The sequence below is a fragment of the Cyrtonyx montezumae genome, unplaced genomic scaffold, assembly GCF_038088225.1.
Source record: "Cyrtonyx montezumae isolate F1298 unplaced genomic scaffold, pur_monq_1.0 scaffold_2, whole genome shotgun sequence".
Taxonomy (NCBI): domain Eukaryota; kingdom Metazoa; phylum Chordata; class Aves; order Galliformes; family Odontophoridae; genus Cyrtonyx; species Cyrtonyx montezumae.
Window position 1 is genome coordinate 2,403,328 of NW_027071936.1, and position 18,551 is coordinate 2,421,878.

The 18,551-nt window shown below is 34.1% G+C and overlaps 1 protein-coding gene across 1 annotated transcript in view; it reads left to right on the forward strand.

Moving 5' to 3' along the window:
• The window catches only part of FSTL5 (follistatin like 5), a 287,302-nt gene that overhangs the window by 191,104 nt on the left and 77,647 nt on the right, over positions 1 to 18,551 (forward strand). Inside the window, exons 12-15 of the mRNA XM_065736047.1 lie at positions 795 to 913; positions 6,052 to 6,201; positions 10,017 to 10,124; positions 11,644 to 11,768. Coding sequence (XP_065592119.1) covers positions 795 to 913; positions 6,052 to 6,201; positions 10,017 to 10,124; positions 11,644 to 11,768 — 502 coding nt within the window. The remainder of the gene's footprint in view (positions 1 to 794; positions 914 to 6,051; positions 6,202 to 10,016; positions 10,125 to 11,643; positions 11,769 to 18,551) is intronic.

Sequence of the window (18,551 nt, forward strand, 5' to 3'; positions counted from 1 at the left end):
ACTTTAGGCAATGAAGCCAGAGAGTTGGAAGACCTTGTTTTGTTGGCAAATAGCTACACGTCTTTATTGATCATGTAGATACAGTAAGCTATAGATCTTTTTCAGACATGTCTAAAAATTCTAGCTATTGTTACGTGACACAGTGTCAGGCATTTTCTAAAGAAAGGTTTTGACAAGTTTTCTTACGTGGACTAGATGTTTTACCTGCCAAGGCATACAGAAGTATCTCAAAAATGAAACTGGAAGGAAATATTATCTATCCTCAAGAAAAAAAAAAGCATGAGGTAACATTTTATTTGAACTGAATTTCTGCTCCGCTCTATTAGAAAAAAAAAAAGCTTCTAAAATTGGAAGAAATGTCAAATATAGCAAATGTTTGTAACAAAGATTCAGAACTTAACTTCCAATGCGATGCAGAAATGATCTTAAATCTTCCTTCCCGTAGAAAAGGAAAAATATGAATGCATAGTGACTTTGGTTTCAGTGTAAATGATTTCACAAGATGATTTTCATTACTGCAGCTGTCAAACTATATCTTATGTTTCTATTTCTGTATTCATGAAGACACCTTCTTGCCACTGGAGAAAATTATGTAAAATGCTGCGTAACAGAAGAGGGATTTTTTCAGGTTTACAGGAAAAGATCCCAGAGTTTTAGCTCATTGTGTTAGCTCTATACATATTAACAAACTGATCTTATACCAGTAATATGGTGAGAGTTTTACTTCAATGCAAGGACTTTCTTTTTTTGTCATTATTTAATTTTGTACATTTCGATGTGTTTTTATTCCTAAGGTCTGGGAATTGGGAACATGTTTTATGTTTTTTATGAAGATGGAATCAAAGTAATACAGCCAGTGGAATGTGAATTTCAGAGACACATTAAGCCTAGTGAAAAACTCCTTGGTTTTCAGGCAAGTTGAGTTTTTTTGTTTGTTTATTTATTTATTTATTTATTATTGTTTCCAGTCAGTATTTTCTCAAATATAGTTTTCTTTTAGTTAAGATATGCTAGTTTCATGTTACCTCTTCAATAAATTCAGACATATCTTCTCAATTAATACACAGCTTAAAATGTTGGATTCAAAATGGTCTACCTTTGCTCAAATTCAAATGTTCAGCTTCTCTTTTAGATTGAATATTTTCCCTCTGCTTTTCTTACTCTTCTTTCTCTATCTCTTTTCTCCCATTGTCTTCCTTTAACAGCTCTTTATTTCCCTCCAACCCACCTATTTTTCCCTGCATTTACATTGATCAATCACGTTCTCTGTGAAATAAAAGATCTATAGTCACTATTGTTAATGGTTTCTTTTTCTCCACTGGATGTTTGTGTATACTGTTCTGCCACTATTTTGTTAGTCTGTATTAAACTGCCAGTTATCACAAGGCAAATCCCTATCCTAATAAACATGCCTAGAGATCCACTTGAGTTAGTAGAAATGATTGATACTTTGACTCCCGCTTACGATTTGAATAAATAGTTTCAATAATTTTATTGTCGACAGATTTATAGCTAATTTCATCCATCTCTTTGCATTTATGAAGTGTTTCTATCCATATTACTGTGTGGCAGATTTTTCCCATTTCTATTTGTGTATTTTTTTTCCTGTTTATTCCTTCACTGCTAATCAAATCATTATCTGACATCATACATGCTCCCACAGGAACTTGGGACCGGCCGCTCTACTCTCTCTTCCTCATTGTTTGGATTTGAGTGAACAAACTTGAAATGAGGGGAAAAAAAGTGTACACTGTTTTTTTTTTCCCCTAATACCTAAAACAAACTGAAGTAGCAGCAGAGCTGTCTCAATGGCTTTTGCCTCTTCAGTTATCATTACCATTGTCAAAGACTGCTGCATTCAACTGCAAGATTTTAGTGTGAATAATTATACTTTGAGCTGCTAATCATACCTTGGTTTATGCAGCTAAAGTGAAATCAGGTTGACATAGCCAAAAAATAAAAAGCCAAAGAGCTTTTTTATGGCTGTTTAATTCAAAAGCTGATTATTTAAGAAGTCTGTTAAGATTTTATTGGCCTAAAGTGCAGCCTGGAGTGTAAGTGTATTTTTATTGAAATGTGGTAATAATCGGGATGGATAGTAAGACTCCTTTCTGTTTTTGTTATTTTCAAACATAAATTAGCACAGCAATTGATTCTCCCTTCCACTTCTATCAAACAGACCAGGAAAACAGCCTACTTGACAGCTTTCATTTTTAAGTAGATGTGGATTTGTATTTTGGATACCTGGTTTGTGGGTTACTGTGGCAAACATACAGCCACAAGTTAAACTTTGTAGTTGCTTGCATACATTGTGCCCGTTAATTTCAAATATATTTCCACTTATTTGTCTGAACACCCAACATTTTTCCCTTTGCTTGTAACAAAAGTGACAAGATATTTATTCTTGCTGAAATGTTTGAAATATATGTTCTTAGATTTTTCTATTCATAGCTCTGATTACATTTAAGAAAAAAAAACACTTTTTTTCCATTATAAGTAACAACAACAAAAAAGATGAAGATCTTAATTTAAAACAATTCCCTTTGTATGCTGCTGATACTACTATATCCAACACTATATTACTGAAAAATCTCATTGGCTGTGAAGATTTACATAACTGTTGCCTCCTTTGCAGAATATCTTCTCTTTTTCACCCTCTTTGGAAGTTCTGAGTTTTGTTTTGTTTTTTCTCTAAATAACAGTAAGAAAATAACTCAGTTCTATCCCAAAGTCAGATTTTTATCAGGTTCATTTAGTTGTAAGAGTCAGTGTTGTAAATTGTTCGCTTTTATTTCACTTTAACTGTCATACAGCTTAACTAATTAGAGGTGCTGGTGTATTTTTAGATTGCTTTATATAGCCTTTCACATGTATTGTTAATAAAATCTCCATTGCTTACCTCTTAAGAAGGTAAAGCTCTTGGAAAAGAATGACTGTTGGTGCTTCTACCTTGCTTCACACTGTATTGTGAATGAGTGGTGTAGTAGTTACCCAAGCACTTATTTAGGCATGCTAATTTTGCTAAAAGTAAACACGATTTCTCAATAATAATATACTTGAGAACTCTTACCTAAGTATTTAATTGCCTCTTGTGCAACTGAGTGTCAGTTAAGTGAAGTGATTTAGTGTGTGTCTAACATGAGAATCAATTAGACTGTTATTGTGTTTAAAGTGAAGGAAAAGACTTAGTGCCTTGTAGGACCATCATGGTTCTCAGGAAGGTCTAAAGTGCTTCCTTCAGTCATTACCAGAATTACTTAAATTACTGGAATTTTCTCAGTAAGTACCAGATGAACATTGACTTTTATTGTGCTAATATTGACGATACTGTTTGAATAGACTTATTTCCATTTTCTTATACATTTGCTTAATTATACCAGCTTTGGCAGCTGTTTAACCTATTATCAGATAGACCCTCCCCAACCCTGCTCCAAATACAATCTTTCAGCAGTTAAGCATCATGTCATCCTGTTGTGTATCAGTCCTTTTCCTTGTTAACATACAACTTATGTTTATCTCCCACAAATTAATATTATCCAAAGCCTTTAAGTTCTAATCTTAAGCATTTTCTCCTCCCAGAGAATCCCAATTAAAATAACTATTTCTGGTGAGGAAAGGAAAGCAATTGAAATACGTCTTTGAAATCAATGGAAAAATAATTCCAATTTCTTCTTTATTAAGAGAAATAGCTCGTAAAGATCATGTTTCAATAAACTGAAACTTTTAATACTGGAAGTTGAATATGTGTGAAAGGTGGGACCGAATGTTTAATTTCATAATAATTACTTCTGAAAATATAACATAGCAGAGCAAAGTTACCAAGGATATGAAACCAGCGCATGCTAGTTAGTACATCCAAATTTATTTTGATTACACATTTGTAATTCAGGAATCATAGTAAATGCAGGATTGAGGGGAGGGGAAATAGAGACAAAAAGTCCCTGAGTCTAGCGAGTTTTTTAATAACTGAATGACAGTTACACTTGTCATGTACAATTTATTGTTGTATGTTAATATGGAATAGGTGATATATAAATGAAAACCTTAATACATACACTCTTCTGAACTGTTGATGTCAACAGCTGATGAAGCATGGATAAACTTTTTACTATACTGTTCAAATATCATGACACAAATTTTTGTTAAAACACTGAGGACTCTTGAGCATCAAGTCTTGATTTATAAACAAGGAGTTAGCACGCATAGATCTGCGAGTGTGTGCTTTCTCCTGAGGATTTCTTGTCCCAGTCTACTTTGAAAAGCTTTCTCTGAGGATTATTTTCCTCCATCTGCTGACTTGATGCTGAGTGAGTCACGTTTTGATTAAAAAGTCTGGGGAAAAAAAGAAAGCAACAACAAAACAATGAAATAAGTTAATGTGTTATCAGATGTTAGCTTTTTCAGAGAGAATAAATTAGGAAAAAGTAAATTGCTCATACTTTAATTAGAAGAAGAAAATGTTGGTTGTATGCTTAGATTTTAATGTGAAATTATTTTAACTCAACCACTGGGGAAATTAATATAGAGTCTTAGAGTGGTTGCCTCTAAAGTAAAAGAAATCTGAACTGTCAAATCAGATAACTGTTAACTTTTCAAAAGCAAGTTTTGAGTTCCATTGATTGAAGGTATTTCTGGAGTATCCCGAATGATAAATGTCAGTTTGAATAACAAGGCAAAAATTACTACCTAAACCAATTAATGCTGGGAAAAACATTTATTTTGGATGTGAGAATTTAGGTGCACATTTTTCATTGTCACTTTGGATAAACTCAGTTCTGTGTTTATTTTAATTCTTTTTAGTTTGGAGGTAAAGTGCAAGTTGCTGTTGCATTATAGGAATTTATAACAATATAAACAGGATTCTAGAACTAGTAAGTATGATTGAGCCTTTATGCTGTTCTGAATGATGCCGTGAGAGAAACCTGGATTTCTCCAGCAGGAGTTAGTGCTCATTTGAATGATATATGGAATTTATCCCAGTAGAAATTGTAACTCCATAAAATGGGTTGAACTAAGGCAAGTTCCAAGGAAAGAAACTGAAAAGTATGACACCTTATAGAGTGAGGAACACTTAAAGAGACACTATTTGAAGGAATTGATTTTCAGAGAAGAGGACTGTGTCATACAATACTGAATTAGTTATCTCTTTAGATAAAAAATGTGCTTTAACAAGGGCTACTTAGAGAAAGCATAAAGTACAATTTGAGATCAGTGAAACAGCCTTCCAACTGGAGGAACTGTTGCACAGAAGGCGAATTACAATAGATCTCATGAATGCACAAAATAGAAACATATTTGTTTATGTTGGCACCTCACTTATGCAATGAAAAGCTTTCAGCCATGTTTAAGAAGAAAAGTTTGCTTTGTCTCATCCATTAGGGACAGATTTTAAGCATCTCCCTTCAAAGTGTATAATATTTTAGTAGTGAAAGATAAATCTTACTCTTTTTATGTATGACTAAGTTCTGCTGATTATGTGCCATTCATTGGAATCAGAGTTTAGTAACCTTTCCTTTTCAGTGTGATTTCTGACGACCTTCCATTTGTTGAAGTTTAAGAACCACATAAGGACAAGCAGAGGCTATTGATCTCCTGTATAGAAACTCCTTCAGTTAAAGCTGGAAATTGATTTATTTTTTATTTTGACTTATGAAGTGTATTCTCTCAAATGCAGAGAGGCACAGCAGGGAAAGGACGTTGATGGGACAGGAAAGTTACACTGAAATTCATCATCTCCTTCTGGAAAACATTGTTCTATAATGGATGTGCAGTCACTATTCACAGCCAACATGTATTCAAAAGAATGGAAAAATCCTCTTTAATGAACTGAGTTGGCTTTCGTGACAAAGTTTTCCACCTAGCTGACCAAGGAAAGCTATTTAATGTAATCGTTTTTGTATTTCAACAAGGCTTTTTGTACTATATCTCACACTCTCCATCTGGACAAAATGCCCACCATAAAAATAGACAAAAAAAAAGTGTAATTTGTCTTTTTATTGCTCTGTTGCCTGTTTTGATTCTTACACTTCTGCTGTTTCTGTTGAAATGCAGGATGAAGTTTGTCCCAAAGCTGATGGAGATTCTGTTCAGCGGTGTGTTTGGGCAACTGCTGTTAATGTCAAAGACAAATTCATTTATGTGTCTCAACCCACACTTGACAGAGTGCTAATTGTTGATGTACAGTCTCAGAAAGTTGTACAGGTATTTATTCTTAATTTTCAAGTTAATGTCTAATTTGTACACAAGTTTCTTCATTACGGTTTTGAAAAAAAAAAAAAGCCAATATCTTGAGAGATATTAAAGAAGTTCAACTGCGTCAGGAGAACCTGAGCATCAGTAGTCTCATTGGGATTAAAAAGACATGGTGTTTAGTTGACACTGTAGAAATCACATACTGCAACCACTGTGCTTTTGCCTTCTGTCTTATTTTCTCTCTTTAATTTTTTTTCTTTTTGATAGCATCAGTGCATTATCAGTAGTATCATCGCACTATGAGGTTAAACCAGATTAATGTTGATTTGTCAAGGATGTTAAAGAATGCAACTCAGAAATAGTAGACATAAACCCAGTACATCGTAAAATGTTTTCTGAATATGAAGAGATGATTTAAAGTCTCAAAATATTTGTGTTTTGAGGTAAAATCAATTCATTTTTGCTATTTTATTTCTGCCTATAGTTCTGAGGCTGTTTTTATTTTATATACAATAGTCTTTAGTCTTCCTGGTCAAATGAGTCTGCCTGAAGGATTAGTTCTCTTTCACTTTCAGTGGCAGAAACACAAAGCTTTCAGCTCAGGGCTGTCAACAGCCTTTGAGGGTTTGTTTTTGTTTACATCCTAGAATGTGGGGAGGGTCTCTGGGCCCATCTGGTGGTATCCTTGGAAACCTTGAGGGGTTTCACTGTGTCTCTTCCTCCTTATCTTCAAGGGACTCCCATCTTGACAATGGACCCTCCATTGTGTTGTAGACAGCAACCCTACCCAACATGGCGTTGTCCTTCTCTTCATGGGACCACTCCCGCACTGAGTTGCAAAAGGCAGCTCTGCTCATCTTCACTTATCTTCAATGAACCATAGTCCCTGTGTTGCATTCCTAAAGTTGCCTGTTTGCTCAAGCTATGAGGCCTAGTTTTTACAAGGCTATACAAGTCTCACTGATTCACTTGTTCTGTGAAAAAAAAAAGAGCATTTGCATGAGGTTTTCTGCCATAGAGCTCTTGGCACCGTGTTGAGTCTTCTGATTCAAATTTTAATCATACAAATGATTACAAAAAATGCATCACATCTACAGAATTACTTGCAGTATCATCACATATCATCACATCACACAGATGTTCTTTAGCTAAATACAACAGGGATTTGTATTAGAATTCTAATCTAGATTGTTAATAAAAATACTTAGAGATTTTCTTCATGTCTCTTGCCTTTTTCATCAAGAAATGAATGGAAATCTTTAATGTAAAGATTATGTATATATATGCACATGCATAATATCATAGTGTAAAATTTTAAAAGGATTCAAAGTGAAGTTGAGGTTTTAAAATTGAGAAAAAATGATCTTCATGTTTATAATGTTGTATTCTTCAAACATCAGTATTTGAACTTTCTATGTCGTCTGATTCTTATTTTACATTTTAAAAATAGTTAACGTACATTTGGTGAAACATTACTATAGAATGACAGATTAACAACGAAACCAAGTTGAAACGTGTGGTTTTGCACTTCTGTGTACCAGAGCAGGATTTCTGCTATTCATTACTAAACTGAAAATAATTCCCTAGGATCTATTTTGTGAAATATATCCTATCCTATCCTTAATGGGACTTGCTTGGTGCTATGCTTAACCATGCTGATATTCAAAATAATCTTATATGTATATATATAAAAGGAGTTTGGTGGAAATAAAGTACTGTAAAAGCTTTTATACGTAGAATAAGAATATAAAAACTAAAACTGCTGATTCACAGATCGCTATCAGAATTGAAGTAAGCAGGCTTGGAATCTGCTGACAAGTCAAGTAATGCTTTCCTCACTGCTATTTTATTACATAGCAGGCATGCCCCTGTCTTCTTTTTACTTTATTATTGAGTTTATTATTGAGTGTTCCTTTTGTTGTTGTTTTCTGCAGGCAGCAAGAATTTTTCTAGGTATTAAATGTTGCTGTAGTCATAGCATGTACTTATGCACAAACACTCAGGAGGCAAGGATGGGAATTAAAGTTCCCAGTCACACCAGGCTGTTTATATATATAAAACGTACAGTACTGCCCAGTACTGAAAAAACATCAAAATACAACTTATTTTTGGAAAATAGATACTAAACTGTTGATAAATAAGAGAATTTTACCTATTGTATACACGTGACACATTAACATAGAGAATATTACATATGTTCTATTTTTTCTACTGTATCTCTTAAAGAAGAAACCTTCAATTTTCTGTGCAACAACAGGTTTTCAAAAATGTACACTACAATAAAAGCAAACATGGGAAAAAAAATCATATTTTGAGTCTGAGCAGGATGCAGTGATAACAGCTCTATTGAGGTGCAAAAAATAACCCCATTTGTAAATTCTTGAAAGCAAACAGAGGAACCTGTAATTGTGCAGTTACAATGGGATGATTTTGAGCCATGCTGATGTAACCAGAGCTCATCATCATTTAGCACAGAGTATGCTGGTGGCAGCTTAGCCTGGATAGCCAGGAACAGCTGTGAAAACATGTCTCCAAGACTCCAAGACTCTTTCTGCTGCCAGCATGCTTTTGGGAGTTGCATTATCCATGCTTGACTACGCAGGCAATTTCTTCTCCTCCAGGCAGTACCATGGCCCAATTCCTGAACACAACTGATGCTCATTGAGTAAAGATGCATGGGTCAGACCTTTCATTTGAGGAAGCCAAATGGAAATTTGATAAACATAAACAAATGAACTAGACAGCAGACCAAGTATTGTTTTAGACAACTTATCTTCTACCTTGCAGCAGAAAGTGTTATCAAACAAAAATGGCCTTTTCAAGGGTCATCTTTGCTTTTGAATGAGCTGGGAAGCAACCTGTTTTTTATCTCCAGATGAATCTGTGGCTTGCAGTACCTCAGGAGTACAGTTAAGTATCATCAGCAGTCTCAGCCAGCCATTAGAGCATTATCTTGAGGATCTACATCATTACTTTAAATTACCTTCACTTAATTAGCCAGCTGGTATTCTCCTTGACAAAACTGATAAACAAGCTGTGCTTTACAGCTCCATAACGGTGAGACTAAAAAGTAATTTCCACATATTTTTGCTGCCTTAATGATGAAGATAGAACAGTAATCCTCACAATTGTTTGCCTCATGCAGAATATCTCTTGAGCACGTACTCTGTCCTCCCTTTTTCATATCTGGATTCTCCAGTGCTTCTCCTAACAAAGAAAGTGTTAATCACAAATACCTTAAAGATCTGTAGTCCATGGATGCAGAACTCAAGAAAGAAAAACATCTTGGTACTGATCACTTCTTCCAATACTAGAAATTGCAAGGAAAACATTTATATGTTCACAGTTTTGCCAACTTCAAGAGAATATGTCCAGTTAAGAAGAGTGCAATAACACTGTTTGGGCATGACCATGTAGGAATACCTAGCATTGACTTTAAAAAGGGAAGTGTATTCTCAAGATAGTCATTTTTTACAGTATTTTTAGGAGATTTTAAATTGATTTTTATGGTATGAGAGAGCTGTAGGGAAGGAAGGTTATCTTTCTTTAATTTGATTTAAAACATTTTTTTTCTCATTTTCTTAGCATCTTCAATATAACATGAATTTATTAGAACGCATAGCGAATAAAAATCATTGTTTCATGAACCCAGTGATTTTGAATTATCCAGAGAACTGTTCCAACATCTGACAATGTAATTTTACATATGTTCTGAAAACATCAGGGTATGCACGTCTAGTCATTGTTTTAATTCAAACATCTGTAGTATTTTTCTTTTCAATGTGCGATCAAGAGTAAGGATTTCTCATTTTATTACCCTGCAGGCAGTAAGTACAGACCCTGTTCCAGTGAAGCTACACTATGATAAATCACATGATCAAGTCTGGGTGCAGAGCTGGGGAAACATGGAAAAGAATTCACCAACTTTGCAAGTGAGTATATTGATCAGACTGATTGCATGCTGGGAAATCTGAATAAATTGAATCTTTAAATTGCAGCATTCGTGTATTTCCCTTTAAACATTGTTACGATGATGCAGCAAGTGTAGGAAAATGTTTTCATGTAACCTGAAACATCTAAACTTGCTGGAAAAGTGTTAAGAGATTTTCTACACTCCTAGAAACGTCAGTACTGACTTGATGGAGGGGTATAGAGTACAGTTGAAAACAATGACATGTTTTGCTAGTCTGCCAGTCTTTGGAGAGCAGATATGCTGCTTACAATTACCCTCCTAATCAGAGGATACCATGGATTTTAGGGAAATTCACATTTCATTAAAATTATATCGATATTCTGGAGTTGACAAGCTAAGAGTTCCAACACTATTTATTGTTTATTGTTTGGGTTTGTTTTTTGTTGGGTTTTTTTAAGATATAAAATAATAAAAATCTTTATTTTTCCCATGCTTTTTATGCAGCAGCAAGCCTAAGGAAAAGAAACATTTTCTGACACTAAAGAAACATTTCAAGAAGTTGTACTTGCTTTCCTGCTTTTTCTCTCCTTTATTCTCCTAATTCAAAGTAATCCCATGAGAGTACAGTGATGCTCTTTGTGTGAATTATTTCAAAATTACTTTTTTTATTTCAACTTTTTTTCCTTTTCTTTAGAAGTCAATGAAGTCCTTATTTGTCTTTTAAATGCATAAGGAATTAAAAATCAAACATAGTGCTCAAACAGAAAAATGAGCAACATTTGAAAACAATTTTTTATACTCTTAGTAGCTATGAGTAAGTTAATTTGTGGGAGTTCAGCTATCACTCCTCCCAAGAAAATGACTAATAATTGACTCAGATCAATCCTGTTTTAGAGCAAGCTTTCATTTTCACTCATTTTCCCTTGCGTGATGCATAATCTTTTTTTTTTAATCCAGTTTTAAGAGCACATAAATGAACGTTATAGAGGCTATTAATATAAAATTGGCTTTTTCTCACCCGTAGACTTCTACCTGAGATAACGTTCAAGATTTCAGAATTCAAAGCAAATTTACTCATAAGAACTCGAGGAATGTGTAAACTGCTACCAATTAAATATATGCTATATTGGATTTCATTATGACTGACAAGACTTAGGAGAGTGTATAGCCATAGCTTCTTGTGGAGCAGTTGATAACATTTTGTATTTCACTTGGGCTGAAGTGCTTGCGAAACTTTTTCCCACTCTAGAGTCAAGTGTGAGAAAAACTAAAACCTTAGTTTGCACTAAAAACTGACTTAGAATGTAAATGAATAAATGTGGTAGAAGAAAAAGGAAATATGAGGACTAGCTTGTCTAGAGTGCAACAGTTCTCTGAAATCTGTAATTGTAGTCAGTTTTATTCACTGTCATTCACATTCCTTCTCATGGCTGAAGAATCGAGATGGATAAAGAGGCAATATTGGATGAATTTGTTTACGTATAGATTAAACTTTGAAGGAATATTTCTATAATTTATAATAACGTTACTTTATGTAGGTGATAACACAGGCCAGTGGAAGTGTTTCTCATCACACAATCCATACTCAGCCAGTGGGAAGGCAGTTTGACAGAGTGGATGACTTTTTCATTCCTGCTGCAACCCTCATCATTACCCACATAAGGTAAGTTTTATCTGAGTTATATTTAACGTTCAAATGAACTCTAACATTGTCTAACATGAACTAGCTTCTCTTACTCATTCTGTCCTTTATACTTTTTTTTTTAAATCAGGCTGTTGGTTTTTAAAGCAAACCATGACTGAGCATGCAGTGCAAATTCTATTTAGATGTGTGAATAAAATTAGCCTGATCTTTTATGTGATGAGAAAATGAAATTATAGTGTAATCCATGCTTGGTTATTAACACAAATTCATGAGATTTTAATTATTTCTCTCAGTGAGTGTAGCACTGTCTATATGTCCAAAGCATAGACAAGGTCTGACAGTGATAGAAATAATATATCAATCATGGAAGAGTGGAAGGGTCAAATTAATCATAGGATAGAGGAGAGTGTGAGAAGATATCATTATTTCATCCTGGTGTAAAGCAGAAATCTTTCATCAATTTTGCCAATACCTCTTAAATGAAAATCTCCTTCTCTTCTGCAAAACACATTAGCAGGAATGAAAACTTTATTTTATTTTATTATTATTATTTTTAGACATTTTCTGTAGCATTTATACTGGTTAGAATAGAAAAATTCTGACATCTATACATCTGAATCTTGCCTTAATATCCATTAACATTCTGTATGCTTTGAACTGTTGGATTATTTGCAAAGTGGCACAGACCTATTTCAGTTCAAAAGGGCTCTGCAAATAGATAACATTTGTTTATTCCACGCTTCCAAGTTCAACTTCCTGTAGAAATGCTTTTATTACGATGAGCTCACCTTTTCTACAGCTATAAGAAAGCAACATGCACATTTATCTAAAATTTCAAATCACATATGTAAATGTGCATCTCCATCTATAAAGATACAGTTACTTCAGTTGCTGGTAGTCCTTTAAAAGTAAAAACATGAAGTTTAAGGTGATACTACAACTATTTACAGAATTTATGAGTAATTATCTGTAATTGATGTAGTCTTCTGTATCAAAAAACATTCTGTTTCTCCTAAAGAGCTTGATGATGATAAGAGAATATTTTTAATTTTCCATGAAACTTAGCTAACAAGGAAATGAGCAATCAGCCGTGTGCAATTTAACAAGGAATGTTTAAATTTATATAGCTGAATAAAAAGTGTCTTTAAGTGCCTCTACTTTGCTATAACTGAAGAGACAAATGCATATTGTTATCCATGAAATAAACTGCAAGCCCCTGCTTTTAACCATAGAAAAGCCATCCTGCTATTTTTGGAGCAGGCATGATTTGAGGGAGCAGAACCAACTGCTTCATGAACTGCCGAGCTCTGGATTGACTAGCCTTCTTATTTGACTTCGATGTTCACTATTATATCATTGCCCTGGGGAAGACAAAGTTGTTGAGTTTTATCATAAAAGGAACATACAGCTGGTGATTCCTACTTGCATAGCTCCCTACAGGTTCTTTTTCCATCACCAAAGACTGCACTGACAGTCGAGGCTAGTAGTCACCTACAGCGAATCATTGTGGCTTCTCCTTGGACTATTTTTAAGCTAAGAGATCCTGTTGGACACTTTTACATAATGTTAAATGAATTTAATTGAAGTTATATGGATGTATGCAAATCTTTGAGAGTCTAAGATATGACTAGGGAAAAAAAAATGTCTTGAGTTATTGGAAATGTTTTCTTTGTTAAATTGAACAATTCTATATGGTATTTATTTTATTTATTATATCGTAAATTGTATTTATTTACAAGATATGTATTCTATCATACAGCAGTATCCTAACATATAAGTATTCTATCATAAATATTCTTGTTATATATACAGTAATATATAAAAGGAGCAGTAAAACAAAAGTGGTATTTAGACACATTAATTTTTGTGTAATTAGGACAAGAAAGAAATGGATTGGTGTAAAAATGATGTAAGGAAGGGGACCTGGAAAAATACACCTTGTCCAAAGACAGTGAAGAAATCATTTTGTCAAATTAAACCTATTTAAAGTTGGTATTCTGTCTAAGTAGGTCAGTTACTTGCTTTCATCTTTGCATGGTGAGTCTCAGCTACCTTTAGCTGAAGAGTTATGGTGATAGGTTCTGTATCCTCTGTTAGCAGAGGGAAGGAGTGATAGCGTGAGCAGTATCTCCCTTTATTTTAGGATCCAGTCAAGCCATTTTTTTTCACTGCTGAGATAAGGCAGAAATAGTTTTGGGCAAACACCATTAAAACTGGCTTTTCTAACTATTTCTAACTATTAATATATAAAATAAACAACACGTAATACTAGTTTTATTAAAAACCAACAGTTACCATTAACCTCCCTAATAACGTGTAGAGCACCCCATTGATGTTTACAGATAGCAAATCTCTCTTTATTCTGAGTCTCAGCTGCAGATAGGTTAGTTTGGCACCCCATGGTAAGGCTTTAAAAATGTTAATTCTGGAATTAAATATACACATTTTTTTCAGATGAGAGTAGTTCATATGCTGGCTCTGACAGGGTGTCCTCGAGTATTAATAGGGACATAAAAATCCTTCTCTTTCTCACATAACTACTACAATGCAAACTTAGAGCTTAGAGACAGTTTCACAAGGCTTTTCTTGAATTTCCTATACCAGCCTCTAACAATGAACCAAAAATCTTGATAAATCAGTAAAGAAAAGGACACCATGGTGCAAAACAATAATAATAGCAATAAGAAGAACACTGAAAGGAACCATTCAGACTTCTTGTTCCAAGTCTGAGTATTTCAAAGGGAGGAAATTTAAATATGCTTATAATTTGCATTTATATTTGTAATTTCATTACCTTCATTTTTGTAAACATAACGTGTATTATTACAACCTGTCCTACTGCCTTCATCTGCCTTATTTTGCCTCTGAGGCATGAACTCACTGCCAATTTATGAAAAAATTACACCACAGGAGTGAATGAATGTAAAGCTTGTTGATTTTTTGAGTATGTTGTATTTTTTGAGTAAGTTTTCAACACACACTGCTTGAAAAAATTTCCCAGCTCCCCACTCAGTTGTGATGAAAAGTAATCAGATACAAGAGTGGACAGAGTGGAATCTGTTAATCTGCAATAGATAGTACAAATCCCAAGATTCATAGGTTCATAAGGTTGGAAAGGACCTACAAGATCATCTAGTCATGTACTATCATCTAGAAGATATTTCTTCCCGGATATCTCTGGGGAATATATCTACAAATCTTATTCCAATTATAGATGGACCTTTTAGAAATTATATATATTTCCTATTTTGCCTGATTCATTTACTGAGAACTACATTTTCATCAGTGGAGTACTCTTTGTGCCAAAGCAGTTCAGTGCAACCAATGGTCTTGTCCCTAGATATCTGCTAACAACCATTTCTTAACATAAAAATAGACATTTGCAATTAGTATGTGGGATGGCTGTAAAAAGATGACTCGTACAATTCCATGAAAATATATTCTTAGAAGCCTAAGGAGCAAAAGGGCTGATTATTTCAGCTTCACTGTTCATAAATTGAAGTGAACAAAAGATAATTGGAATAAATTAAGGTCTATCATTACACTGCTGTATAATGTTTCAAAAGCAGTATTAAATGAACTCATTGTAATGGAGTCACTCTAACTTTTTAGATGGTTTAATCTTTTAGCAAGTATTTTAAATGTAATACAGTTATCTGACTTAAGAAGTGGAAGAGTGAACAATCACCTCACTGGTGAGATGGCTCAGAATCTGAATATTCTCAGTTTGAATTTTTCTCTCTCTCATTTCTCTGTTATGTAGGATAATAAGGGAAGCAGTCTTTCTAAAATTATACTTGTTCATTTGCACAACACATTCCAGAAACTAAGCTTTTCTTTGAGAGGTAATTGGAGCATGCTGCCAAGGCATTCCTCTGAACCTTAAATGAAATCCTTGTGGGGTGGTGACTCAGTACATTCAGAAGTTTGGATTCAGAAATTCACATTTCATTCCAGATTTAAACCTGCACAGAGATGTGAAACAGCTGAAGGACTGTGAGAATTTTCAATATCTTTATGAAAATATGCACACAAAATATGATCTCAGAGGTCCAGTGTAATCAGGAAGAACTTCCTATTCAAGAAAAAAAAGCTATAAATGTGAAGCCAGATAGAAATGAAGCATTGACAAAAGAGGTTGAATATTTCATGTAGCAAATATAATTTAGCTCAAAGATACGAGATAATTTAATATTTTGCAAATTGAATTAAGAAGATGCAATTTTACAGGAGTAGAGAGTTTGCAAACTGCTCTTAGTCATTAAGCTATAAATGTATCTACTTCTACAGGGGAGAAAATTTGAAAGCTTGAGGATTTGGAGAAAGAAGCTCAGTAGCCCCAGGGCAATCAGCAAAGATATAGCAATTAACTGCAATTTCTAATAATGACTGCAGAATCTTTCAGCAAATCCTCCGTGGTAGCAACGCACATGCAGAGGTTTAGGGGCTCAAGCTGTACCACCTCCCATCTCTCTGTAAACTGTTTCTTTGTGATAGGAGTGTTAAATGGGAAACTTAAAGCCATTCTTTCCCTCTCAGTACTCCTCCATATACTGGAGGTCTGTTTTGGTCCTTAATTTGAAGAGTAAGCTCACAGGAACTTCACGGGAAGAATGAGATGAGACAGCAAGAAGTCTTTTTCTGCATCTTTCTGCTTTAAATAGTATACTATACAGCATCTTTTTTCCTAAAGACATTATGAAGGACATACAGACTGAGAGATTCAGTACAGAAAGTGCTCTGAAACTTGCTCAGTTACTACTGGCAGTAACAGGAAAATTCCTTATGTTTTACTTCTAATACTCAATGTTATTCCAAATAAATCAATCTATAAAAGTTAATTTAACTTTGAGGTGATCTTAAAATTATGCAGTTAACAAAGATTTTATATGTTTACTGATTAACTTCCAGAACACAGTCATGAAAGTTATTCTCTGTTCTCCTGGCATGAAGTCACATTTTCTCCAAATAATTCTGTATTTTCACTCGTGACTTTGGAACAGTGAAAATTCATATGTGAATTTTTATTTGTACATTCATGTTTTTGAGAATTAAGACAAGAAAAGAATGTCCTGAGTAATTTTATTTGATAGTATGGTGAATTATACATTCTAATATTTAGTAAAGCTGTGATGCTTGTGTATTTATGTGAATCAAAGAAAACTCCAAAATCTGCAGTGGTAGACTGTGCTTTGACTGTGTTCATTCCATGTGCTCCCAACTGTCAACATGCAATATTTGCTTGTAGATATATGCTATTCTAACTTTCATCTTAACAGCAACGATAGCAAAAATAACACCCCAAAACATTAATAATTTAACACAGAAATTTTGCCACAGCGTGCCTCAGTTCCTCCCACGCTGATCTTACACGTGCAATAGAAACATCATCTCTTGTGCTTTTATGTGCCAAAAATCTATCACATTTTTAAAATAGAATAAATATCTGCATTGATACAGTCTAGTTTTTTGGGGGTTAATTTAGGTAATTAGTTAAAAACAAATCAGGGCAGAAAAAGTTGTGGAAAAGTTTAGTGTCTGTTGTTGTTTTCAGTGTTCGTATATCCGCTGATACCACAGTAGGCGAGCTTCATTTTTAAAATGAAGATCTTTGGGGAATGTTTTGACATATCTAATTTATCATCCCTACATTCCTTATCTCTACCTCATTATTCATTTTCTACAGGTATTGACTATTTATTTTGGCATATACGAGTTTTCCTGTGCATACTCTACAACATCTGCCCACCTTGCTCTTGCTGTGTTTTTCAGTGTGCCAGATCTGAATTCTGTTGTTCCTCGTACTGACATTCAAGGCTATCTTTAGGAATGTCTTTTGTTCACTGTCAGTGTAGCTAGCCCTTTCCTTGACTTAAATTCTTTATACATTTAAGTGATTTTTTTGTCTATGGAGAAATTTCTTAATAGTTCCTTGACGTAGGTTGTTTGGAGATGCTCTTCAATGCTCCATTTCACTTCTGTGGATCTCTACTGAGATATGTTTTAAATGCTTTGCAGGTGTAACCTAAACCTGAAAGAGGAAAAAAAAATAGTGAAAGAGACCTGCCATCAAATTTTATTCTACATCTGAACCTGACCTTTTCCTTCATTTAACAAAAATGGAAGTGATGATGTTTTTATAGGCAGAAATTGCTCATTTTCCTTCAGGGTGACCTTGCAACCTTCTGTTCTGTGTTTTTAATTTTCTTATTCTGACTGTTATCTTCTCATTCCTATTTCTTAGAACAGCTGTGTTAAGATTTCAAAGGTACATTATCAAAGTCACATGTTTCTGCTGAAAATATTATTTATATCTTTTTCTGACAGGGTTTTAAATATTTCATGTACAGTGGTAAGAAGAATCTCTGTGCTTAACACAGAGATGAGGGGGAGCCTTTTTTGTTGCAAAACAGAAATATGAAGGGTAATGTCACAATGAACAACGGGAGCAAAATTAGGGAAGCGAACTTCAAAGGTTGAGAGAGAGACTGTTGCGGTACCCAAAAGTAAAACAACTTTGCTGATGAGCAATAACCAACAGACAAAATCCACTTAGCCTTTTGTTATCATCAAACAACCATTTCTGAACCGCAGAAATTAAAGATGCTTTCTCAGCCAATTGTCAGCAATGAACTATTCTAGGGACAATCATTTTCCGAGTCCTGAGGGGAAAATTGTGTGCCTTTGCAGTGATGATAGTTTTCATTTTGGAAGTCCTTCGGATTTCTAAAGGTCTTTTCTAAATTGAAATTTTTAGATAAAATATTTATCTAGAGATAAGTGTTTCATTTGTGCAACATA